General features: G+C 36.0%; 3 protein-coding genes across 3 annotated transcripts; 2 read left to right on the forward strand and 1 right to left on the reverse strand.

Annotated features, from left to right (window-relative positions):
• Nucleotides 1-760: 760 nt before the first annotated feature.
• Nucleotides 761-7,986, forward strand: LOC137722852 (calreticulin-3). Its single transcript, XM_068461953.1, has 14 exons — nucleotides 761-1,050; nucleotides 1,560-1,667; nucleotides 2,784-2,976; nucleotides 4,064-4,322; nucleotides 4,579-4,635; nucleotides 4,727-4,774; nucleotides 5,074-5,160; nucleotides 5,241-5,298; nucleotides 5,843-5,910; nucleotides 6,256-6,348; nucleotides 6,433-6,489; nucleotides 6,598-6,684; nucleotides 7,248-7,280; nucleotides 7,713-7,986. The coding sequence occupies exons 1-14, from the start codon at nucleotides 918-920 to the stop codon at nucleotides 7,722-7,724; spliced, it is 1,293 nt and encodes a 430-aa protein (XP_068318054.1). The 5' UTR covers nucleotides 761-917; the 3' UTR covers nucleotides 7,725-7,986.
• Nucleotides 7,987-8,865: 879 nt separating this feature from the next.
• LOC137722827 (uncharacterized) lies at nucleotides 8,866-14,187 on the reverse strand. The gene is made up of 4 exons (XM_068461929.1): nucleotides 12,197-14,187; nucleotides 11,457-11,762; nucleotides 10,927-11,018; nucleotides 8,866-10,267 (listed from the first exon to the last, which is right to left on the reverse strand). Exons 1-4 carry the CDS (start codon nucleotides 13,139-13,141, stop codon nucleotides 9,382-9,384), a joined length of 2,229 nt encoding a protein of 742 aa, XP_068318030.1. The 5' UTR covers nucleotides 13,142-14,187; the 3' UTR covers nucleotides 8,866-9,381.
• A 10,004-nt stretch (nucleotides 14,188-24,191) lies between these two features.
• LOC137723250 (metalloendoproteinase 2-MMP-like) lies at nucleotides 24,192-25,121 on the forward strand. Its single transcript, XM_068462405.1, has one exon. It carries the CDS (start codon nucleotides 24,192-24,194, stop codon nucleotides 25,119-25,121), a length of 930 nt encoding a protein of 309 aa, XP_068318506.1.
• Nucleotides 25,122-25,572: the final 451 nt, after the last annotated feature.

A 25,572-nucleotide genomic window follows, 5' to 3' on the forward strand; every position in this document is an offset into this window, starting at 1 on the left:
AGTTGAGCACTCAATTGTCAATTCTCTCTCTTATTTTTTTCTTTTTCAGTTATTTTTGCTGTAAATTAGTTTTTTTTTTTTTTTTTTTTATTTTGTTGAAATTGAAGGTAGGCTTTGGTTTCTTTTGCCATCGTTCATCCCCACCACTCCCACCAAAGGCAACCACCCATTTTTCAAAAAAAAAAAAAAAAAAAAAAAAAACCTCTGCCCATGGGGCTAATTTAGTGTTGTGCTTTGTAAAATAAATTATTTTACTGTATTAAGAGAATAAGCAGTTGTAAAATAAAATCGAGCTTATTTGGAAGTGTTTTTAAAATAAATGAAAGTCTTTTTAGGAAAAATATTTTTAGATTTCAAAGCACTTGAACTACTTCCTACAAGAAGCACCAGTTATATGTTTTTTGCAAGAAACAATTGAAGTGTTTTTCGGGATTTATTTGTAAGTATTGGTTTCAAAATATTTTCACCAAAAATACTTTTAGCTATTTTAAAAATACTTCTAAACAAGCATGAAGTAAAGTATTTGTAAATTATAGCTGTAAAAGTACTTTAAATATAAAAAGAAAAGTTCTAATATTTGGTAAATTTTCAGTAGACATTTATGATTGTGTAAAATAATAAAAATAAACATAAAAGTTTTGGCTTTTCTTCATCTTACCTTTCTTTACCATCTTTCTTTTTCTTTCTGTCAGAAAAGTTCTTGACGTTTCTTCCTTTTTTGTCATTTTCTTCCTTTTTCTTTTTGTCATAAAGTTTCTGAGTTTATGGGCCCATTTTTGTTCCTTCCAATTTGGGCTTATTGGAGTTGGCCTGGCCCAATAAATTACTTCCTTCCAGAAGCATCCAAATGTGGGTTATGTTAGTGGAACTTTACCCAAAATAGTTGACAGCAACTGCAAGTCGAACTTCGGCCGGCAATGGTTTCCAGCAGAAAAATGAGAGAGCCAAAGATGAAGCTTCTTCTTCGAGCTCTGCAGCTTCTGCTTCCACTTCTAATCCTCCACTTCCGTTCCGCCACATCTGAAATCTTCTTCGAAGAGCGATTCGAAGGTAAGATCTTTTTCTTAGAATCCAAACAGGATCCAAGTCTTTCAAGTTTGATTGCTTAGATTAGTAGCCAAAGCAGTGATCTGGAGAGCTTCTAGTTGTCTTCTGAAATGCTTGAGTTGTTGCACCTTGTTTGGCATATGAGAAAATGGAAGGAGATTAAAGATCATAAATTATATGTTTATTGGGCTTATTAAGAAACTGTCAATTTTGTGTACCTCAATCAGTTCAGTATGGTAAAACACACCTGAGACATGCTCTATTTTTCGGGTTATTATTTCTTGCTTTTTTTGTTTTGGCTCTGAATTGCTTCAGCGGTTTTTTTTTTCTATCTGCTTTTGGATTTGATGAAATGTTTCCGTTAACCGGAAAAACAAAATCAGTGGAGTATGAGATATTGTGTCTGTATGAGTGTTATTGGAAAACTATTTGATTAGTTGAGCACTAGGGTTTATCATTTGTTTAGATTTTTAAACTTTCTGATGTATTGTAATCGTTGTTGCGGAAAAAAGATGGGTGGAAAAGCCGCTGGGTCTTATCAGACTGGAAAAGGGCAGAAGGAAAAGCAGGAACGTTCAAGTACACTGCAGGGAAATGGCCTGGGGATCCTGATGATAAAGGTATCCCTGCAACCTTTTAGCTTATTAGCTCTGTTTCAGAATACATTTCATTGATTTTCCGTTGAGCTGGAATTGATGAAGTGCAAGGTTGCTTGATTGATCATCTGTTGCAAATTTGATATGATGCTTTAAAATTTTCGGTTATTAGTTCTAAAGAAAATCTGAACTGGTACTATAATTGGCACCCTATAATTTATGGGTGGTGCTATCCACACACACCAAGTTAATTTTTGCGACTCTGTCCTTTGATCCTGTTCAATTCATTCGATTTGACGGCGGAAATTGAGATAGGTGTGTGGAAGGTAAAAGGGTGTGTGTGGATAGGACAACCCTAATTTATTAATATGACAGTTATAGTAGTTTATGGAGAATGTGAGTCATAAATGATCTCAGTACTCAATTGTTAATTCCTGTGTTTTATTTAGTTTGATGTTAGGTGCATTTCTTATACATGAGAACAGTTGTCCCAACTGGGAGCTGACAGCTCCTAGTGTGACTGTCTGCTTCTTTGAAGCTCACGGATATACATAAGGATAAAGCTTGAGTAGGCCCTCGGATTAGTCTGTATTCAAAATTTGTTGTCATAACTTATAATCTATTCATACCATTTGCCCCATACTATTGTAGAAGAAATACATGAGCAAGGGAATAAGGACCTCTTAGAAAGAAGAGTCAGATGTAGTCATATTAAGACGAGAAAAGAGGTGATGTAGGTGACAAGAAAGAAATGATGAATTGTAATGTGTTTGATTATATTTCCTTAGGTTTTTTCAGGGTGATCTTGTCATAACTATAGAACCATCATATATGTAAATCTACTCGTATCATGTTTTCTGGTGGACAGCTCTGCAAGCTCTAACTAAAATTGGACGATCCTAGAATGGGTATGCTGAAGGTGAATAGACAAACCGGTTTGTGTTGAAAAAGAATAAATTTGTGATTATGAATGATGAAAAACCTAACATGAAAGAGGTAATCGTTATTGCCATATGGTTTGTAGGAATCGGTGAAAACACCTTGCTTTCATAATCAAATTGTTGGTTTTCAATTTTCCATTAGAAGCTACATTGGAGTCTCAATTAATTCATCCATTATGTATTTTTGAAATTTGTGCAGGCATTCAAACATATAATGATGCCAAGCATTTTGCCATATCTGCTAAAGTACCTGAGTTCAGCAACAAAAATAGAACTCTAGTTGTCCAGTATTCGATTAAATTTGAGCAAGACATAGAATGTGGTGGTGGTTACATCAAGCTTCTCTCTAGCTATGTCAATCAGAAGAAGTTTGGTGGTGATACCCCGTACAGGTGTGTGAATAATTTACCTTGCGTAAATCAACATTAGCTCATGCTTTGTGATATTGAAGTCTCCAAAACTTGCTTATAGTGGTCAAGCCTCTATTTACAAAGATAATTGTAGAAGTTTTTTTCTATGTGATTGTTGTATTTGACATATTCTTATAAATTACTTTTCCAATCATTTACTCATTGATGTTTGGGTGGTAATAATAAAATCATTTTGTATGTATGACTATTTTTGCTACTTTTAAATCCCTGTTTTTTTTATGCAATCGTTGAATTATTAAGATAAAGCATGTCACTTTTATGGCTGGTTGACATGGTTACTTATATGTTCTTTTAGTTGTTGCCATTGAGTATAGATTCCAAACACATCAGAACACATGTTCCTCTGCAGAAATGCACTCAAAGCACATGTCACACAGGTGTACCTTGGTTTAGTTAAGTGTGCTTAAGGGTTTAAGCATACCGGTGTTTGGAAGGCTTTCTTGTCCTTATCGTAAATGAGCCAACTCATGTTGGACTTAGACTTGTATATTTCTGTATGCTCTAATCAATTATGCACAAAGAGAGAGAAGTATCCTCCTTGGTTGCATTAAACATTAGGGAGGACTGATTCTTCTTTATATTTCTTAGGAAGTGACTAATTAGACTGCAAGTCAAAATCCTCCCAATAATGGGATTTGTACGCAAGGGGTATAAGTGATTTTTTATGTGTTTTTTTTTTTTTTTGTGTGTGATATACTGCAAGAAACGATCCATAACCATACCCATTTGACCAATGGGGATGCTTATGACAAGCTTATCAACAATACAGTGCAGTCCATATTATCGGAAATAACAAGATGCACTTGGGGATTGACTTGGTTAGGAAGGACCTAAAAACTAATCATCAAAGCATATACATGCACGTGTATACTCTGTTATTTGGTAGTTTTGAGTTCATCTTGGAATCTTGTTGTCTTTCTCTATATCAAGCTCACATGCTTCATACTATTTGTTTAAACAACATTCTGTTTAATTTGGTTAATTGCTATTAATACTTAACAGAATACATCAAGACCATGGTTCTGACTTCACGTTATTTTTTCTGCAGTTTCATGTTTGGACCAGATTTATGTGGCACACAGACAAAAAAACTCCATGTTATACTTTCCTACCAGGGGCAGAATTATCCCCTAAAAAAGGATCTCCAATGTGAAACAGACAAGTTAACTCATTTCTATACATTTATTCTTAGGCCTGATGCAACTTACAGCATCCTTGTTGATAATCGAGAGAGAGATTCTGGAAGCATGTATACAGATTGGGATATCCTTCCTCCAAAAAAAATAAAGGATGTGAATGCAAAAAAGGTACGATGTTGTAAAGTTATGGACACTGGACACTAGTTGATGTTATGCACAACCAATCAATTTAGTGTTTTTAAGTTTGAGAAGTTGCTTTCATCGAAAGCTATATTTCTAGATCTGTAGACAAGTACTATGTTATCTTGTGGGTCTCTCATATATGTCATTATTTCTTTGCGCACCAATCTCCATATCATACTTCAACCAAAAAAGGTTCCCTGCCTTACCACAAATTATCTACTGACTCGTATTGTCCTCACAGCCAGCTGACTGGGATGACAAAGAGTATATTAATGACCCTAATGAAGTCAAACCGGAGGTATCCTATCCTGAGACTCTCTAGTCATGATTGAATAGGTTACAATCCATTTACGTGATTTTTACTGAAATAGTCTGTTTCAATGTTGTAGGGCTATGATTCAATTCCATCTGAAATTCCTGATCCAAAAGCCAAAGAGGTTTGTATATGTCATGTGTTATAAATGTTTATAGAGACTATGTGCTGTTTAGTTAGTGGTGTTTAACATATAAATGATGTTCTGGAAAGAAGTCTTCTTTCTGTTATATGTATTATGTGGAACTATTTAATTTTCTTGATTGATAGGATTTGAGAAGGAAATCTACCTGAATGCGGTATTGACAACTAACCAACACCTATTAATTTGTTTGCTTCTATCTTCATTGAATAAATTTGTTTGTTCATCAAGAATTACTAAATATGTAATAAGTCTTCTGGAAAACACTGATGGTTTCTCAGCCCGAAGACTGGGATGAGGAAGAGAATGGAATTTGGAGGCGACCAAGGATCCCAAATCCAGCATACAAAGGACCATGGAAGCGCAAGGTGCTTTTGAGCTAGATGTAGATAGCAAAAGATTGAATAACTCATTTGTTGATTTAAGTTTCTAATTTGTTATCCTGCAGAAAATCAAGAACCCCAACTATAAGGGAAAGTGGAAGACTCCATGGATTGATAACCCGGGTATGTTAATGTGTTTTAGAATATTTAGTGGCAGAGATGGTTTATAGTTTATTATAATCGAGACTAAAATACGCAAGGAATTTGAATTATCTGGTTAGAATCTTAGAAAGAAGTGAGAATGGCAGAAAAAACATATTCTTTGGAGATTTTTTGTTGAATACGTTCATACCAGGACTTGATTCATGTGATGAGAATGATCCACCCATTTTATTATTCAACTTATGGTGGACCGTGATTTACAATGTCTGGCTCAGCCTACAACAGAATGTATAGGCCTATAAGGCTATAACATATATTAGATGCAATCCTCATTTAGTCTTTATCTGTTTATAAATTCATACAAATGATTATGAAAGCCGTTTCACATAGTTTGCATTTTCTTTACACTGGTAAGGTTTGTCCATGTGTTGGTCTGCGATGTTACATATTTGTTTAGGAGTTATTGATAAGTATATAAATGGTTCGATGTGTCTAGACAGGTTATCCATTTTTAACTTTTGAGTTTGGGTTTAAAGAGTACTTCCTGTTTCCTGTGTTTCTGCAGAGTTTGAGGACGATCCTGACCTTTATGTGCTGAAGCCAATTAAATATGTGGGTATTGAAGTTTGGCAGGTATGTGTAAACTGTGTTATGAACTTATGAGTTATGAGTCATGACTTATTCTACCTGGAGTTGACAAATTAGTTTGCGGTTACTTGTGAATCATTTACAGTCTTAAAGGCAAAGAAACTGACTGTTGCTTATTTTAAGTGGACAATATTAGAATAACTGCTAATAGAAAAATAAACTGCAACATTTCTCGAGCAGTTAACTTTTAGTTGTGATGGATTCGTTTACACTTTCCTTCATGTGATGGTTTTCTCTTCCCCATCCAAAAATGAACTGCCTTTTCTGAACTTCTTAGCTTTGGAATACTTGGCTTGTCTGGAATGTGGACCCTTATAACAATCATTGCAGGTGAAGGCAGGTTCAGTTTTCGACAACATTTTAATTTGTGATGATCCACAGTATGCAAAAGAAGTTGTAGAAGAGGTTTTTTCCAATAGAGACGTGAGTTATTGCTCTTAAATATCTATGTTTGTCATTTATCTCAGTTAAAGTCTTTGAGTTGCATAACAATGACCACAATTTTAGGCTGAGAAAGAAGCTTTTGAGGAAGCAGAGAAGCAGAGGAAAGCTCGAGAAGAAGAGGTGATTTACAAGAGGCCATGTTGCTTTTTTAGTTTTTCTGAGGTCGTACTGTAGTGATCAAACAATAACCCTATCAATGACATCTATCTACTATGTTTGTTCATGTAGGAGGCTAAAAGAGCGAGAGAGGAAGGTGAAAAAAGGAAGAGGGAGAGGGATCGTGAGTATGGCAGGGATAGGAGGCGCCGTAGAAGGGTATTGTATTTCCTTATTTTGTCTCATCAATAACATTATTAAATCTATGTTGTCTCAATATCACCATATTTCTGATATTGAGAAAATCATTTAAATTGTGAATCCCCAAGGCAATCAATTCTTTAAGGGTAGAGAAAAAGAATGTAGTACAACATATTTGAAAAGGAAGTATATGGCTTAAATGCCGGGGTAGAGAAAAGCGGTCTGGGGGAAGCTTTAAGAAGAATCCCCAGACTAAGGTCGCATGGATTAGTTAGTGTAAACAATCATAAAACAGATAAAACTATTTTAGTTAGATTTTTGTTTTGATTTATTAACTATGGGGAGGAAAGGAAGACGATTTAAAGGTAATAATTGTATTCAAGTTCGGCTAAGCAATTGATGACATCATTTATGACATCAGATATCCCTAAGATATTAGACACCTCCGAGGTCCGAGGACAATATTACCTCAGGCTATAATCTATCCCTAGTGTGTAACAGTGCATGATTTTCCCCACTTCCCATATCATAAATGATTTTCCACTGAAAGTCTAATTTGGGAACCTTTTTTTGTTTTGCAGCATGATCCCCATGATTATCTGGATGATTACCATGTAAGAACTAACTTTTTCTCTTTTGTTCCTCCCTTCGTTTGCCACATCCTCGTATCTCCTTCGACTTATTGCTTTCGTATTATTTCCCTTTCCATATAAGTGCTTACCAGTTTGGCTATATTATTTACCAAAATTGTCTGTAAAATAGAAACATCTCAGCATGAGAACCTTGCTCGTTTTTTGTTTACATGAGTTGGAGTAGGAACTATACCGGTGCATCTTGTTCGCATTTAAACAGTATAGGTCCTACTCCAACTCGTAGACAATGGGTGTTTAGGCACCTCACCACCGATTCAATTGAACAAATCGAAGATTCCGGTCTTGATATCCTAAAAATGTAGACCTGTGACCCAAATTTTAGTATTACATAAAGTTTCGAAAGTTTTGCTCTTATTTTTTCGCCCCCAATATCTGTTTTGGTTGACCTTGCAGGATGAACTGTGAGGAGGCAGGCACCACCAACAGATGTTCGCGATGTGTATTTCGGCTGTGGGAAACATTTCCAATTGTTAGAGAAGCATGTTTTATCTCGTCCGTTGGACATGCCTTGTGTGTTGTACAATTGTTTAAACATCAAAATTAAACCCTTATTAACTGCCAATTTTGGGTTCAAAAGAACCATTAGCAGTATTTAGTGGTGGATTGAAAACTATTGTATCCGCTGTGTTCTGCATGCTTATGGCTCAAATATAGACTTGTTGACTTAAAGCTTGTGCCTTTTTAGAGCATGTTTACTTACTTAGAATCAATGTGAGAGAGAAAGAATTGCTCCGACACGATTACTCACGCAAGAAATAAGAAAAATGTGAGGCAACCTTTGAAATATGGGAATGGGATCAAATAAGTGTTCTAAAAAAAGGTCTAGGTGGTGCTTAGGCATTGGGTGGTGGTGATTCGAGGCGTTTTCTTGCAAATCGGCTGGGTCCTAGAAGGGTAGGCGGTTTTTTTTTTTATTTTTTTTTATTTTTTTTATTTTTTTATATGAAATTAACAAAAAAAAAAAAATTCATATCCAAGTCCCAGAGGGATATGGTGAAGAAGAGTTTGATGCATTGCTTTGTAACTTTGTGAATATCTTACATTACTATATTTCTTTATTTTCCTCATATTTTGCATTTTATGTGGTTTTAAATTGTGAACTTGTTGTATATGTATCATCCTACAATATTCCTCACTATGGTTATATTGCATATATGCTTAATGTGTTTCCAAATTTTGGACTTGTTGGATACTCTTTTTGCATTTTTTTCATTCTTTTGTTATCTTATTCATGGATTTCATACAAGTATACTTTTTTGTTAGTGTCAATATGCACCTATTTATAAGATAAACAAGAAATTTACCAAAATCTGCCTACGCGCTAGGTGCCAGCCCGCATCCTGTCTATCGCCTAGCGTTTTTTAGAACTTCGGATCAAATACTAGCATAACCTTACCCTCAAAAATGAATCACGTGCCAGTAATTGACGGCAAAGTGGAATAAATTTCTTTGAATCTAACAATAAAGGATTAATTGGCTAATTTCAAAAGGAGAGGATTAATCGGCTAATTTCAAATAGTTCAGATGATTAATTTACTTAAAAAATATTTCAGAGCTCAATTTTAACTGTAGTAATACTAGTTCACAAGGTCAAACAGCAGTCTACTCTAAAAGGAAAGGCTACAAGTATCCAGCACTTCCCCCTCAAAAAGAAGTGAAAAAATTAGAAACGCCAATCGATTGGTTTTGGGAGTCCAAACAGAATCCCTAGTGTGTAGAAACAATTTCAATCCTCATGAAATCTGGAAACATGCATTGTTGCTGTAAGAAACAAAAAATTTCCCCCCTCCTAATCTTTTTCAATCTCGTATAATTTAAGGTAACAACTGCATCAAACAACGGAAGAAAAAAAATGACGTCGCACTTCGAATCAAATTCCCTCCTGTAAGTAAGAACCCTTCCATCTATACCTCAAACCCATGTGAATTTATGTACACAGATTCACACACACAGCTCCTAGGACCACTTGGTGGTTAAAGGGCACGGCTCCCAGGGGCCTTCGGCGCTGCATTTATGCAACGAGACACCAAATCCCGCACGGTCACACTAAACTTTAAATGACTCACCTTCTAACTTTTGTATCTGGTGTTCGGATTCGAGGTGATGACTGTGATCCGCCGCCAAGCGCAGCAGCAGCAGATTCAACATGTGTGAGAAGATACTCATAGATCTTCTTCCTCAGCCTGTCAATGGTCTCCGCTGAAACATCGGTTGTTTCAACCCCTTCTTGACTAGAACCGATGTTATCCAACCAATCATTCACACTCTTGAGCTGAGTTAGCATTCCTGCTATTTGACCATTGTCTGAAAGAGCTGAAATGTCCACGTCAGCATCTAGGAACCTCTCCACAAATCCCAGAAACCAAGCTTGTGACTGCAGTCGCAACATTTCGGCCAAGTCAACAACCTCGTCAAGGCCATTTCCTTTATTCCATTCAGGCAGAGGTGGTGCCAGCGGCTTTTGATTGATGGCTGATCCATCCCCTACTCGGCGAGGTGTCCCTGGTGTCCCTAGCTTGGAACCCACTGCCTGGCGAACTTTGCCTTGGGATTTTGTTGACGCATTCTTTGTAGAATTTTCTAGAACTAGCACGGGTTGATTTGCAGAGACTAACTTTTGGTTTTGAGAGGAAGCTGAAGCAGAGGAAGCTGAAGCTTTAACAGAGGTTAAACTGGATTCTTTACTGAATACAGCGAAAGATGACAGATTGGTGGCTAATGCAGCTTGTACCCAAGATGCTGCCTGTTTCCGTCTGTCTGAAGCTACCTTCAGTGCTTCTTCTGATGGGGTTTCTTCACCGTCTGGGGATGAACCATCTGGCATGATTTTAGATAGAGAATCAGCAACTACACGAGCATTATTCAAGCTAGCATGGAGGGCTAGAAACTGCTCTACTGCAGGCTGAGGGTTGTCTTCCTTGGCAGAGGTAGTTAGCTCTGAATATATGCTGCAGGACCCAAAAAAAAGGGACAAAAAAAATGTCAGAAAATGATGCACAGAACTTAGGCTAAAAGCCATGGAAAAAGTCACATCGTATAAATTCTGGAAACATTGTGCCTCCACAAAAAGAACCCAAAAAGAAAAGATCACAGATATGCAGATTCCCGTAGTTTGATGTTCCAAAATTCCCTGTTAAAAAGCTTTTGATTCCTAAGCATCTGTGCCATTCCAAATTACAAATCAAACAAGAACAGAAAATGCAGAAAATATAAGTGAGCAAGTGTCCCATACGAGTTAAAGAACTCCATGGATGGCCTCTAACGAGCAAGCAAGCACCTCATGAGAGTATACTACAAAGTAAACAGTATACCAACAAAAATGCAATTGAAGCAATCTAGCTGACTCATGGATACCCTAAGGATATATCTTTGCATTATACTGTCAATAAATAAAAATTAAAAAATTAAAAAAAAAAAAAAACACTACACTACTCAGAAAGTTCTAATGACTGTTTCATATCTTTTGGGTTTGAATGTCCAACCATTTCTATTGTCCAATCACAATATCATATACAACTTCACTTCCTTAACTCAACTCATTTGTGATACTCAGATATATTATGGAAAAGAATGGACAAACACAATAAGATGTAGTTATAACTTATACCTCAAACATCGTAGTAAATTCTCTGCAGCAGAAGCCTCCTGCATCGCCTCTATTGCTGCTATTTGTGCAGCATCCCTGTGCCTCATAACTTCCTGTGATAACAGATTCAAAAGTATATAATAAGAAAAACGAAGTGCTGAGCTGTACAACAACAACAAAGTCCATCTTCAGATATAGATGTCACTAAAACTCATTCCTAAGGTAAAAGTTATATCCTTCTCAGAATTAAAAGGAAATTCCCATTCACTAACTTGGCTCCTAAATTAAGAAAATCGGGTCAGAAAGACAACACGGACAAAGCAAAACAAAAACTAAGAAATTAACACAAACTAATAACCCAATAAGCACGAAAAATTTGGGACCTCAGATATCTGGGCACTTCATTCTTTTATAATATTCTCTCGTTCACTTCAGCAGTCTCTACTTAATGAAATTTCAGAAGGAAAACACCATAGTACATTGAATAGGCAGGAAAATAAAGATTTACCCGGAGACAATTACCAAGATCTAAGATGTTACAGAAGATATACCTTTCCAAGCTTTGCAACTGACGATGGGAGCGAAGCCCATGGAACTCCTTCAATCAATTTTCTGTTATTTAGGGAAACCTTGACCAAGTTTCCAGGAAAGCCATTATTAGCTACATCTGATGATTTCTTTCCAACAGATACTCGAAGTTTATTTGACCTGTCTTGATCACTCAAAGTTCCATTTGTGGTAACTTTCTTTGTAGACGTTTGAACCTTACTCTCTTCTTTCAATGACTTTGCAGATATCTGCGTCTTATTGTCCTCTTTAGGTGGCAACCTCTCAGTTGAGATACTTTTTCTAGGAGCCTGGCAAAATGTTTACTCGAATATTAAATACAAGAGGACAAATAACACCCAACATTGAACTATTTTCCACATCCTTTGGAACTACTACAAGATCAAATCAAAACCAGTGAGAATTGCTGGCACATTTAATTTTGAGGTGTTTATCTCCAGAATCAAAATTTGCTCTCAGAAGATCCACCCAATTGAGAAAAAGGGTTTTTTTTTTTTCTTTTTAACAATTTGAAAATGATTTAAAGCTTTAAAAATGATGAATGTAACTAAAGTACTTGGTATTCATTAGTTACAAAAACAGAGAATTGAATCCAAGGACACCAAAAGTGGCCTCCAAAGAAATCAAAGAAAATCAACCAATAGTACACTTACACAAGTAAACATTCAGTAAAACCTAACTTGACATAAATTTCAAATTAAGATTCATGAATTATTGAACTTACAGCCATCCGACCGTCTAGCTTGGCATCATGTGAAGTAGCTCTCACTTTTGAACTCTCTTTAGTGTTCACCTCCATATTTCCTTCCCAGCTCTTCCTCAGGGACTTGGCCCCCATCTCAAACCCCTGCACAAAATTCTTTATCGGGTTTCCCACAACTGATTTCTTCCCGGGACTCGCCCCACGAACAGAACTTGCCTTTTCCACCACTCCCACCATAGGTGTTCCCTTAACTTTTGCATGCTGCTTGACCCCATTTGCAAATTTCTCAAAAGAAGTCGGCAACGAATAACAACTTGAGGGAGATGACGGGATAGACCGTGAATTGAATGACTTCATTCTCGGCAAAGGTTCCCTCTTCATATCTATAGTTAATGCAGGTTTTGATGGCTGAGACTTTGATCGGCCAAAAGACCCTACTTTCTTTTCCAACTGATCCGGCTTAGCACTTCCATTCGGCCTCACTAGCCCATGTTTATCCCTTTCTCCGGCATGACTATTTCCTAATACCTTAGACTCAGACTTTACTTTCTCTACAGTTTTCGAACCAGAAGACGAATTATTGTTAAGAAAACCAAGAGAATGAGTGGCAACAATGTCTTCAGGGCTCCCCACACAAGGGTGTCTCCCTGGCACCGGCCTAACCCCGTGGAGAATGGGGACCGGGGTGGCGGCTTGAAGCCGATCCACATGAATAAATTGACCCAGTTGAATCTTATCACTAAGAATTAAATCATCATGTTCATCAGGGAGAGATACATAGGTGGCATGTGAGGAATCTGATACCTTAAGGTAGAAACCTTGGTTTGGGAAAAGCTCACCGCCTGCAAGCGCCGGAACAATGCTCACCACTTGCAACAGAGACGACCTGTGCTCGCCGGCGACTTTGACATCCGTGTTCATATGCTGTAGCAGCTTGAGGAGCACGCCAGGAACAAGATTTGCCATTCTTGACACCCCCAATTGGCATCAGAGGTAAAAATTACAGACCCAGATGAAAAAGCTTCAAGCTTTCACGCTTAAACACAAGACCCCTGCACAAGAAATGGTTTTTCCCCAAAACCCAGATGGAAAACTCAAAGATTTCCAAAACCCAGAAAACAATCACCAGAAGGGGACGACAAAATGAGGGGTTTTCTCAATACCAAGATGGAGAAAAAGGGTTTTTTCCAATTTTTTTCTAAGTGCCAAGAATTTGATCTGTGGATTTTGATGGGTTACAGGGATAGGAAAACGTGAGGAAGCTTTACAAGGAAATGAAATTTGTTACCAAAGAAAGGGTTAACCACAGAAAACGCAATGCATTGCACAACACAAGATTATTGAGATAACGGTAGGTGAAAGCTTTTTGCAGTAATAATGGTGAACATCTTTTTCAGGAAAGGAGAAAACAAGAAAATTAGAGGCCACCCACAGATCAAGTTTTATATTCAAATTAGATAAAATCGTCAGCAAAAAGAATTTAATAAGGAGGTTTCAACAAATGGCGTCAATGACAGAGAACAAACCCAGAAGAGCAAACAAAATATTTGATTAAATTAAATAAATGAGTGCAATGTATCCCAAATAGTGACCTTTGCATATCAGTTTCTTGAAATTTCCATGAAACCCAAAAGGGAGAAAAGGTACAAGTTTTGGGGAGTTGCTTTTGGATTTTATTATTTTTGCTTTTTGGGGAAGGAAAAAACAAAAAAATATTGGGCTGAGTTCATGGAGAAAATTCCAGATCAGGGTATACAGATTTGGAAAGCAAGATTTTAAAACAAGACCAAGAAGGAATGATGAAAGTACAGGTGGGAATGGGAATGGGGAATGGAAAATTGGTAATGGGATGGTGTTGGAAATTTCTCTGCAGGAAACAGAAGAAAGAAAAGGGCATTGGGGAATAATTGATTGCCAGGCTTAACACTTGATTGAGTTGCAAGGAGCTGTCAGTGTCTGACACAACAACAACACATTTAAAACCTTGGAGAAATCCTAAAATGACCAACTTCCACTTGGAAAAATTTTATGTATGCTCGAGTCACATAAGAATACACTACGTGTTATAATATAAGCAAAGAAATATATTTAATATGTAACGTTCTATGAAACTGGCACACTGACATAGGACATTCGTAAAATTTTAACATGACATTGTATTATTAAATAAAAAATAAGAACGTCGCACGATAGTGAACCAGATTCATATAAACTGCTTTCAACTTGAAAGGCTGCCTTAACCTTTGCCTTTTCTTTTTGGCTGAAGGCTGCCTTTGCTTTTCGATTGATTGAGTTTCCGGAACGAAGGATTCCAGGGATGGATGAAAGGGTGTTTGTTGCAGGAACTGGGCCAGTCAGGGTGGAGAATCTTGGCAGAAAACGATATTTATTTTTTTTCTTCTTACATAAATATTTTAAATGGTTTATATTTTATTTGGAATTTTATAATATAATTTGTGGACAATTTTGTACTGATAGTGCAAATGGGCGCATGTGGAAGGTAATGGAGTGCTGTAATCAAGGTAAGGGGTGTCGGTCGGCTACCTGAAAAAGTGACATCCCCCAACCCCAACTTAATTGCAGAGGCTGCAAGTGTTTTTTTTTTTTTTTTTTTTTTTTTAAATACATCAAAATTTTTACACTAAGAAGAAGAAGAAGAATTCGGCTAAACTACACAATAAGTAATATAATTTGATATCGAATTCATCATTCACGATATTCATACATAAAATCTTTTATTTTTAAGTGAAAAAAAATACCACAAAACCGTACTGAGTGGTTGCAAAGGCTGCAAGTTTGCAAACCTTTTTTTTGTTTTATTTTATTTCTTATTGTTGGTTGGCACGCTATCTCAAACTTTGACGCATAAACTCGAGCCCTACCTTATCCCACTAATTTTTTTTATTTAATACACCAAAATAAACCTACACTAAAAGCTAGTTAATTGGTTGGGCAGAAACAAAAGCAATGACAGCCTAAAGGTAAAATAATATTCACTCTAAATAGTACTTGTTTTTATATAATTTTATTCGACGAGTAAAGACAAAAATAATTACTGTTCACAAATATTTTTTTGAAAGTAAAATTAAGTTAATTATAATTAACAGACGTGTTAAACTTTTGGTACGAGATGAAGACCGGTGGGTATTTATTTCCTAACACTTCTTTTAGATCTCTAGAAACATACGAATTTTAGGATCTTCTACATCTTAGAGGTTGAACCAGGTCTATAGGAAAATATATATATATATATATACTATTTTTTGTATTTTTATATATAATTTTCAACAATGGGCTGAGGTTGGCCCTGCTCCCTTCCGTCTGGGCTACTACAAGCTATGCGCTGAAGGCTGGCACTATTGCCTTCTTGCTTGGGCTGCTGCAGCGCAATGGGTTGCGTAGGATGGGTCTCCGTCTGATGGGCTGCAACTCAAGCTGTCTGCGCCAGGGCCTGCATGTTCTGGGCTGCTACAATGGCAGAGACGGTGGCTTGTGGTGGTGGCCGTCGTGCCCGCTACGAGGTCCGTCGCGTGGGTCTGGCCCATGTCCAATTTTATTCGAACAAATATAGAACAAGAATGGATGGTTTTATGTCTATTACCAGTTCTTCCTACCGAGTCAGACCGATCGGAACGATACTCTATCCCGTGGAATCCTAAATTTGATGCTAATAATATAATATTGTACTAATCCACATTTGTCTCTCTCCCATCAATCGAATTGGTAGGTACCAGTTGAAGAAAGGAAAATTCCCCCATTTGGTTGATGATAAATGTGAAACGAAAAAAGAAACAAAAGAAGAGGGATCGCTGTTGGGAATGAAATTATGTTATTTGGTCCTCTTTTCACAAACAATAGAAAGATGAATTGATATAGTTTTTTATTGGATTTGGATTCGTTGGTACTGACGGGGCTCAAACTCGCAGCTTCCACCTTGACAAGGCGGTGCTCAGACCAATTGAACTAAAATCCCAAGTAAACACCATAATAAAATAAAGTATACATATTTTTATGATTTCATTCTAACCCTTTCAATTTCAATTAGAATTGACATGATGTAACAGAGCTGCTAGTGTGATATATTGATATCCATATGTATTGTACTTTGGTGAGAGCAATCGAGATTACTAGTAATCGTTTCGTTATTGCCAAATCAATTGGCTTCTATTTAGTATCGTCAATAGGTCTAAAAAAGTATCTGAAAATATCAAATTAGATATTTGTATCCTGTCGAAGTAAAGAACCATGGCATATATGTTTGGAATATATTCCATTTTGAGAGAGTTTTAAGAGCACTATCTCGTTGAAAGGTCTATACATCTGCCCCTTCTCAAGGCATTTCCTTGGACAAAACCCTCTTTTTTCGTTTTTTTAGATGATACATATTTCTCAAGACATGGAGTGTGAATCAAACTTATGTTTGAATTGAAATTGAGATACTGATATGCACCTAGTTTGACCCCCACCCCTCCCCCCTCCCCTCCTTTTTTTTTCTCTGCTAACCAATCTTTTTTTATTTTAATATTATATATATATGTCTCTTTTTTTTTTTTTTTTTGTGGTAAATCCTTAATCTTCCATTTATATTATCCCATAAGGATAGGTACAATCAATTTAGATGGAAGAATTTGTTAGGCCGAATCATCACATAGAAAGATCAGGATTAAGTATCACATACTATTTGCTATGGCTTCAGAATTTCCAGCCAAGCTTTCCTTTTTCCATGGACGAATCAAATAATTTAAAAATTCAGAGATTAAGAGTGTTAGCGAAATTCAAAGAGGGAGAATTTTGAAAAGGATTATGAGAGCTTCTTCGAGAATTAAATCAGCTCTCAATGAAAAACACCAATTTGTGGTAGCAAAAATCCGCCGTCTTCAATCAAGACGAATTTTTATTTGCAAAACAATTAAACATCTTTGATCAATGACCAAAGCCATGCACCAACGAAGTTTATGACTTAATTGCTTAGCCAAAGCTTACCAAAATTTGGGGGTGGGGGGGGGGGGGGGGAAATGAGGTATTTATAGAGCTAGGACGGTCACATGTGTAGGGTTTGTCGTGCCATGTGTCAACATCTAGTTGGCCAAGGTGTTTCATCCGTTGGATAGAAAATTGAATTATTCCATATTATTTAATAAATAATATCTCATAATTATCTCGCGGAATCCTTGATTGAGTTTGGTTGTGATTTTTTGCTTGATTGAGTTAACTTTCAATAAGGAAAGCATAAAGCTAAGAATTTATCTTTGACTTTTCTTTTTGTCATGGGTAAGAGAGCTCGGAGAAGTCATAATAAGTAGCTTAGGTCTTCTTGAGGGTTGAATTGCGCGTGAAATGAATGTGGGTCTCGTCAATTTATTGAGTGCATTCTCATCTCTTACGCATAAACATCCACGTATCAACTCTAAATTTTTGTATTATTTTTTACTCGACATTTTCTTTATTTTGGTCAAGCATCTCCTATGGTTATGACTAAACCAAACTTGTTGCTAAATGGATTGGTTTGGTTCTCTTCCATTACCAAATGAAGGCGTAAAGTTGAGCAATTAAAACTACGATATTCCATCGTCTTAGTTAAAGGTGGCAAATCAACTCATTTGATTGTTAATGAGTATTTGTTAAGACCCATTTAAATTGATATCATCATAATATAGAGGTGAGATTGGTAGTGGTGTTGATAGTGCAAGGTGAAATTAAACTAAATAACAAAACTCCACCAAATTATATTAAGGAGTAAGGAAGTGAGTTAAGCCTCACAATGGGCTAACAATAATATGGTTTAAATTCACCTTTGGCGAGAATCGAACCTAAGATCTTTTACTTACAAGTGAAGAGAACCACTAGACATAGTATTAAGTGGCAACTATGAGTAACTCCACCATATATATTAAAGGGAAATTGTCAACAATGACATATTTTCTTAATCTTTTGACTAAAATAGAACAAATCAGTCATGTACACCATGCACAAAAGCAAAATGACGAAAATACTCACATATAAATTGTAGAAACTCACAAATCATTTCAAAAAAAGAGTTGTGAGCTCTAAGTTTTTGGGTTGAGCTCAGATCAGTGAGCATATCGTGTACATACAGTGAGCATATCCTGAAAATTCCTCAAACAAAAAATTAATTTCTGACTATTTCCCTATGTTAAGTTCTCAAAAGTTAATTGCATCATAACTAGGCACGTAGGTAGTCACAGGACTGCCTGGGCTATCCATTTCTTAGGCCGAAAAATATTAAAAGTATAGGTCAGAAAGGCCCATCTAAAAAAAATAGAGTTAAGATTCAGCGTAGTCGTCTTCCATGTTCCCCCATGCATTCCTCCCTCAGGCTTCAGCGGCTCAATTCACTAACCATAACATCAAAGTTCGAATATTCTTTCGAAAAAAAAAAATAATAATAATGAAAAGAGATTAAAAATTTTGAGTTTTAATGATAAGGATAAAATAAAGGGTAAAGTGAATAGTACCAGGATTGACTTTTTAGTGTAAAAATGTGGTTTTTCGTTAAAGTAAACAATACCGTAGACTTTTCGTTACTTCTTCTTCTAGTCCTCTTTTATGTTTATTTATTATTTATTATTTATTTTTTTTATTTTAGTACATCGATATTTTTACACTAAGAGGAGGGATAGTTCAGCTATGTCACACAATGAATAGCCTAATTTAGTATCGAATTCGCCGTCCACGAGATTCGAACACCCCCCCCAAGCGGGGAAGAAGAAGAAGGAGAAGGAGGAGGAAAAAGAAGAAGAGGAAGAAAAGGAGAAGGAGGAAGAAGAAAATAAATAAATAAATAAATAAATCCAACCCAACCTAGTTCTCCTTCCCCCCACAAAACCCCCTGCAACCCAGAAAGAAGAAGAAGAGGAAGAAGAATAAGAAAAAAAAAAAAAAAAATTTCAAAGTGAACCCACCCCGCCCCTCCCCCCCCCCCCAAAACCCCCTGCAACCCAGAAAGAAGACGAAGAGGAAGAAGAATAAGGAAAAGAAAAAAAATTCAAAGTGAACCCATTTTGTACCCCCCTAACCCAACCCCCTGCCAACCCCAAATCCACCACTCTCATCCATTCTCCACATCCTCTTCCGCACCCATCATCCACCTTCTTTGCACACCCATTTTCTCGCCGACGGGATCTGGGTTATTTTTTATTTTATTTTATTTTTTTCTGGGTTGCAGGAGGGAGAAGAGGGGGTGGGGAAAGGGAAAGACAAACTGAGGGTTGGTGCAGGGAAGACAAATTGGAATTTTTTTTTTTTTTTTTTTTTTGGGGTTTGCAGGTGGGGGGAAGAAGATGAAGATGGGGAGAAGAGAGAGGAGTGGGGGAGGGGGAGGGACGAACTTAGGGTTTTTTTTTATTTAACTTTTTATTATTATTTTAATATTTAAAAATATTAAATACTTTTTTTTTAGTTTTTAATAATATTTTAATGATTTTTAATAGAAAGTGGGTCCCGAATCAAGCCACGTCAGCATTTAACTGAAAAGTAAATGACCAAGTAACGGAAGGTATAACATTAGACCAAATTCTAAAGATGAGGTATGACATTGTCAATTTTAAAAGATGAGGTATGAAAGTGTCGTGACACTAATAGTTGAGGTAGTTTTTTGTACTTTAGCCTATAAATTAATGTTAAGATGAAAATAAATACCCATGATATCTTTCTTTCATCAACCAGCAACCTGTAGGCCAGCTAACCTTTCCCACCCTACGACCCTATTCTCCTGCTATCTCTATATGAAACCAACAATTATTGGTGGAACCACCTACAGACTTGACCGAATCGCATTTGATTCATGATATTTGAATCTCCAAGCTATACTCTACAAATCTAGATCCAATGACAAAGAAAGTGTGAAGGGGGAAAGGGATGTGGTTGAGTTGGTAGGCCCAGGAGTTACTACCATAATTAGGGTTCTTATTTGTTCTTAAAATTAGGAAAACTAGCCTATCACATACAGCTTGCTACGTGCAACTAATACGTTTTAAATGTATTTATATGCGTAAATTGACAAAGTAAATGAACAGTCTTAGATCATGCTAGAAGAAACCCTTCATAAACCAATTAAAGTAGCTGAACCCACATAATAAAATCGATCTTTATAAAATTTACATTAAGAATAGAGAAAATAATATTTAATAAACAACTGATTGAATCACAATATTAGTAGCCCATTGTGAGGCTAAACCCACCCCTCCCCATTAGAGTAAATAATATCGTTTGTTAAAAAAAAAAAAAATCATTTGACAACTAATTTAATCACATTATTATCCGCGTGCTAAAGACCTTTTTTATAAACGACATTATATGTCTCTTAAGATGTTTTGAATGTGTTTAAAAATAGAGATATTGAATTACATTATTACTAGTTTATTGTGAGACACTAATTAAGGAAAAAAAATTGTACCAAAAAAATTAATTATTAAAAAACACTGTTAAAATGACAAAAATGCCCCTACCTTATTTCATACATTATTTTGGGATGCCTTTGAAGTTTTTTTTTGTGTTGGGGGCATTTTTGTCCAAAAGCATTTTTGTTGAAGCTTGGTGAAACCAAAAGCACCATTCACCTTTTGTGTTGGCTTTATATATAAGATAAACTAATTTATGTTCAAGTGGTTCACACGTAGGGTCCATATCAACCAAGATGGAGGGTCCATGTTGTCTACATCATCAGTTAACAGAAATTTTAAAAACAGATAGTACATTACAACATAATGTAAAGTCTAGGTGGTAAATAAAAAAATTTAAAAGTTCAGGTGATAAATACACACACTTGCAAAAAAAATCCAGCAGTAATTGTGCAAATTCCTCTTATTTTTAATATAATAATACTTTTTAACATAATTTATACCTTTTAAAAATAATACAAATTTATTACCTTGTAAAAATAATTTAAAGAAACAACGAACAAATTTTTCAGAAGAGGCGACAAAAAAAGATTGGTAGCTGTTAAAGATAAGACGACCAGAAAACCATATTGATTGCGTTAAATTATCCGCGACGAAGATAAGGCAACAAAACTAGTAATGACTTTTTGTTGCTGAAATGCTTGATAGTAGAGTTTATCGGACACTGATGATCTGTATCCATTGATTCAAACAACCTAAGCATAATTAAGGCGACTAACTAGGGCAATTCACCACTTTTATCATTTTATTTTGTGATTAAAAGCGTAACTACAAGGGTAGACGAGTGTGTGTGTGTGTATATATATAGATCAAAATAGTGTGATTACTTCTTTTTGCTTACAGTAACAAGTAACACTTGACATTGTAAAGACCAAAATATTTGGGCTGAATGTGCTTTTATAATCCTTTTTTTGAATGGAATTTTTTTTGAATGTGACCGTCGGCAAATAGAATCACTCCACCCCGAGCCATGGCGAGGGAGGAAAGCAAGAGGAATGAGAAGTAGTCCTAGTTATCTGTGGCATGAATTTTAATTATCTAAGACTAAGCTATAAGTTCTAATACAAGTCACAATAATTAGTGATTAATTTCAACTTACATGTGCTTAATTACGTTTGGATTTTTTTTAATTAATGCTCCATGTATTGTTGATTACGCTCTACAAAAAAATTGTTTATTAAATAACTTACATACCTTTTTATAAAATAACTAGTTAGACTTAATAAGATTTTAAAAGAGATAATCTGCAATCATTAAGAAAAAAGGAAAACTAGCGGAAAAAAAAAATTTAGTTCTAATAAAAAAAACAAATAAATGTGTAGTGAATAGTATCAGGGAAAAGTAAAAATATGATTTTTCGTTAGAAGTGAATAGTACCAGGAGTGTTTTGTTAAACTCCCTAAGAAAAATTATATTATCACGAGGCAATTGAACACCATCAATCTTAGATAGTAATAATTATTGAATTGTTTTACGTATCTTGTAGATGAAACTAAAGGAAACCAATATGGTTGATGATAAACATAGGGCGCGTTTACTAATTCATAATCAAATTGAAATGAATTGAATTGAGCATAAATTGGATTGAGGAGGAATTGAAATGAAGTGGAATCAGAATCAAATTTCTGTTGAAGTTGTTTACTAAAACTGTCTGGAATCGGAGTAGGAATGATATTGAGTCCATATAAGTTGTTTACTAATTCACTTCAATCGGAATGAAAACTAAGTTGATTACTATATTGCCCTTACATAAATAAATTATTTTCATACTAATTAATTAAATTAAATTCTTAATTAAATTTATAAAATAGGATAAATAACAAAAACATAAAAAATAAATACGAGAGGAAATAAAATAGTTAAACCCATCATCATCTTCCCCACATCTTCATGCCTGAATTTTCTCTTTCTTCTTTCTCCTCCTCTTCCTCCATTTTTTGTCTCTAATTACAGAATCCTCAGTCCACAATATTCAGAACCCCCACCTCACAGCTGAGATTTATCTAGAACCCCCATCCAATCTCAGGAGGACATCAAAACCCATCACATCAACAAAAAAACAAAAAACAAAAAAAAACCCAAAAAACCAATTTTCACAGAGCGGAAGTGATAAGGATATCGTTCCTTCCATTCGGTTTCGGTAGAAGTTTTGGCCCGCTGCAAATCACAATTTTTCTCTCAATTGAATTTGTGAAATGACGATTTAGGCGTTCGTTATTCCAAATCACGGTATCGTTGAGGCATAGTTCTAGATCGCGATGGTGGGGTGTATTTGCTATGAGAGAAACACACACAAAGGGGAGGGAGTGCAAATGGGTATTTTGGGTGGAAAATTTTGATTCCTGATGTAACCTTCTACCTGGAGTCCAATTACTACCCCTATAGAGGTAATCTAATTCCAAGATATTAAGGAATTGAACTCCCGATATTGGGTGGGCCCTACATAATTTATGATTCCTTACTTGCTGGTAAACGCCATAATACTTTGCGAGGAGTGCAATTCCGTTTCTCCACATTCCAACCCCAATTGGTAACACACTTCTGCAATCATCCCAGTAGACTCTCAAACCAACGGATCAAAAGACAAATGAACTCATCCAAAATCTATAGAAAACGAAACCCTCAATCCATAATTGATAGAGTATGGGATGTGAATGTAGTATTGGAAAGTAAGTGGGGTGTGTTAATATAAATTTTAATTTAAAAAATGGATGTGAGGTTTATTAAGCACGTGGAGTGTGGTCAACAAAATATGTAGTGTGTATAAAACAACCCATTACGTATTAGCACGTTTAAGTACACATAAATATTCCGAAACACTAAAGACATACATATGAGGACAAGTATGAAATCAGGCGACAAAAACACGATTCCTTATATCAAACAATAAACACATAATTAACTTGGTTCAGGAATATTATCCAGCACATGGGAATAATATATATCAACACAATTAGTTCAAGGAAAATAACACATTTAAACATTCTATTAGACTAAAATATTTCTGAACCAAGTTTTTGGAGTAAAAAAAAACAAAAAAAAACATTCTATCAGAGTAAAATAACACAAGTTGGCGATTATGAAATACATTATGTACAGGCGACAAAAAAAATATAAAGTTCTGAAATACAAATATAAGAATTTAACACAAAAAATAATACAAATTAGGGAATAATATTATTATCCAGGACATACATGCATGTGAACAATCTCTGACCATTATTTGCCACTTGATCGTTTGACATGATGAACCCTAGTTTTTGTTCGATATGATGTCCATTTTTTACCATTCATTACATGTTGATTAGTATTAATAATATGCATGCATTATTGTATTTAATTTAGCCAAATTCACTCAAGCAATGTGCTCAATTCTCTGCACTTAAGTTCGAATTATGTTTTCCGTAGTTTAAATCAATTTAGTGTGCATTATCTTAGTATTTGTAAAATATACGTATATAATCGGATTAGGGCAACTGCAAGATTAATCTTGCTACAATATTCTACCCTGCGATAACTAGTTTATAGCTTTATAGGCTCCTCTATAAATAGCCCTCCAAATATGTGGCGTTTGCAACATTCAAAAAATAGTGAAAATGGCCTCAAAAGCCCTCTCTCTCATCCTTTTCTCTCTTCTCTCTTCTGCAACTTCATCAACATCTCCGTTTGAGTTCTTAGAGCATCTGAAGGGGGGTCACAAGGGTGACCACATTGAAGGCATCCATGACCTCAAGCTATACCTCGAAAAATTCGGCTACTTAAGCTATGCCCATGCCAAGAACAACCCTCATGCCAATGACGATGATTTTGACAACCTACTCGAGTTAGCCGTCAAGACATACCAGCTCAATTACCACCTCAACACCACCGGAACATTGGATGGCGAAACGGTGTCAAAGATGATGATGCCTCGTTGTGGTGTGGCGGATATCATCAATGGCACCAGCTCAATGCGATCAGGGAAGAAAAAGCACCATCAACCTGACCCCGACCATGACCACCACAACCACGGTTCCAGTGTGCATGCAGTCTCTCACTATTCTTTCTTCAAGGGAAGGCTAAGATGGCCAACTTCTAAGCATCATCTCACATATGGATTTCTTCCAAGCACCCCGACGGAAGCCATGGGACCGGTTTCACATGCGTTTCGAACATGGGCGTCAAACACGCACTTCAGATTTAGTCGTTCCAGAAACTACAAAAGGGCGGACATCAAGATTAGTTTCGAATACAGCGATCATGGAGATGGGAGCCCATTTGATGGGGAAGGTGGGGTTTTGGCCCATGCTTATGCTCCAACAAATGGAAGATTCCACTACGACGCCGATGAGCCATGGTCTGTGGGTGCTTTGGAAGGTTATTACGACTTGGAGACGGTGGCTTTGCATGAGATCGGACACCTTCTTGGACTAGGGCATAGCTCAGTTGAGGGAGCCATCATGTACCCTTACATATCTTCTGGAGCCACCAAGCTGACTTTGCATGACGACGACATTCAAGGGATTAAAGTTCTATACAAGTCTTGATAATGTCTTAAGTAATATGAAATCAATAAAAAAACTTTCCATCTTTTGAGTTTTTCATTTCCTTTATTTTTGTGTACCAACAAATGAAATCCATAGCCAATTTTGTTTTGGTGATCAAGTTTTGTTTTGTTTTTTTTGTTTTTCCTAATATTCTCATATGCATTTCTTAATTAAAACGGTTTTGCGAAACGTTGACGAACAGACCCTTATAAATATTCAAATAAAATGTCTCAAATAATAAGGCTTAATTGTTTAGATTGGATCTATGAGGGATGTTGTGAAAAAATAGTTTATGGGACCTTAATCGGTAAGATTCTCCCCTTCTTTCTTGGCAAATATGCGAACTGTTGACAAAAACTTCTTCCAACACAATTTCACCGCTATCCGAAGAGAATAGAGTTATATTATTTAAGTGCGGACCCATTTAAGGTTAAAAATAATTTCTTAAGTG

This window comes from Pyrus communis, chromosome 17 (genome assembly GCF_963583255.1).
Source record: "Pyrus communis chromosome 17, drPyrComm1.1, whole genome shotgun sequence".
Lineage (NCBI taxonomy): Eukaryota > Viridiplantae > Streptophyta > Magnoliopsida > Rosales > Rosaceae > Pyrus > Pyrus communis.

What these genes read in the sequence shown, in the direction of transcription:
- LOC137722852 (XM_068461953.1), top strand. Translation starts at nt 918, where the DNA reads ATGGTTTCCAGCAGAAAAATGAGAGAGCCAAAGATGAAGCTTCTTCTT. An exon ending in AGGATGTGAATGCAAAAAAG is followed by an intron (nt 4,323 to 4,578) that starts GTACGATGTTGT and finishes TTGTCCTCACAG; the next exon opens with CCAGCTGACTGGGATGACAA. An exon ending in CTAATGAAGTCAAACCGGAG is followed by an intron (nt 4,636 to 4,726) that starts GTATCCTATCCT and finishes TCAATGTTGTAG; the next exon opens with GGCTATGATTCAATTCCATC.
- LOC137723250 (XM_068462405.1), top strand. Translation starts at nt 24,192, where the DNA reads ATGGCCTCAAAAGCCCTCTCTCTCATCCTTTTCTCTCTTCTCTCTTCT.
- LOC137722827 (XM_068461929.1), bottom strand. Translation starts at nt 13,141, where the DNA reads ATGGCAAATCTTGTTCCTGGCGTGCTCCTCAAGCTGCTACAGCATATG. An exon ending in AGCTAGACGGTCGGATGGCT is followed by an intron (nt 11,763 to 12,196) that starts GTAAGTTCAATA and finishes ACATTTTGCCAG; the next exon opens with GCTCCTAGAAAAAGTATCTC. An exon ending in AATTTACTACGATGTTTGAG is followed by an intron (nt 10,268 to 10,926) that starts GTATAAGTTATA and finishes TGGGTCCTGCAG; the next exon opens with CATATATTCAGAGCTAACTA.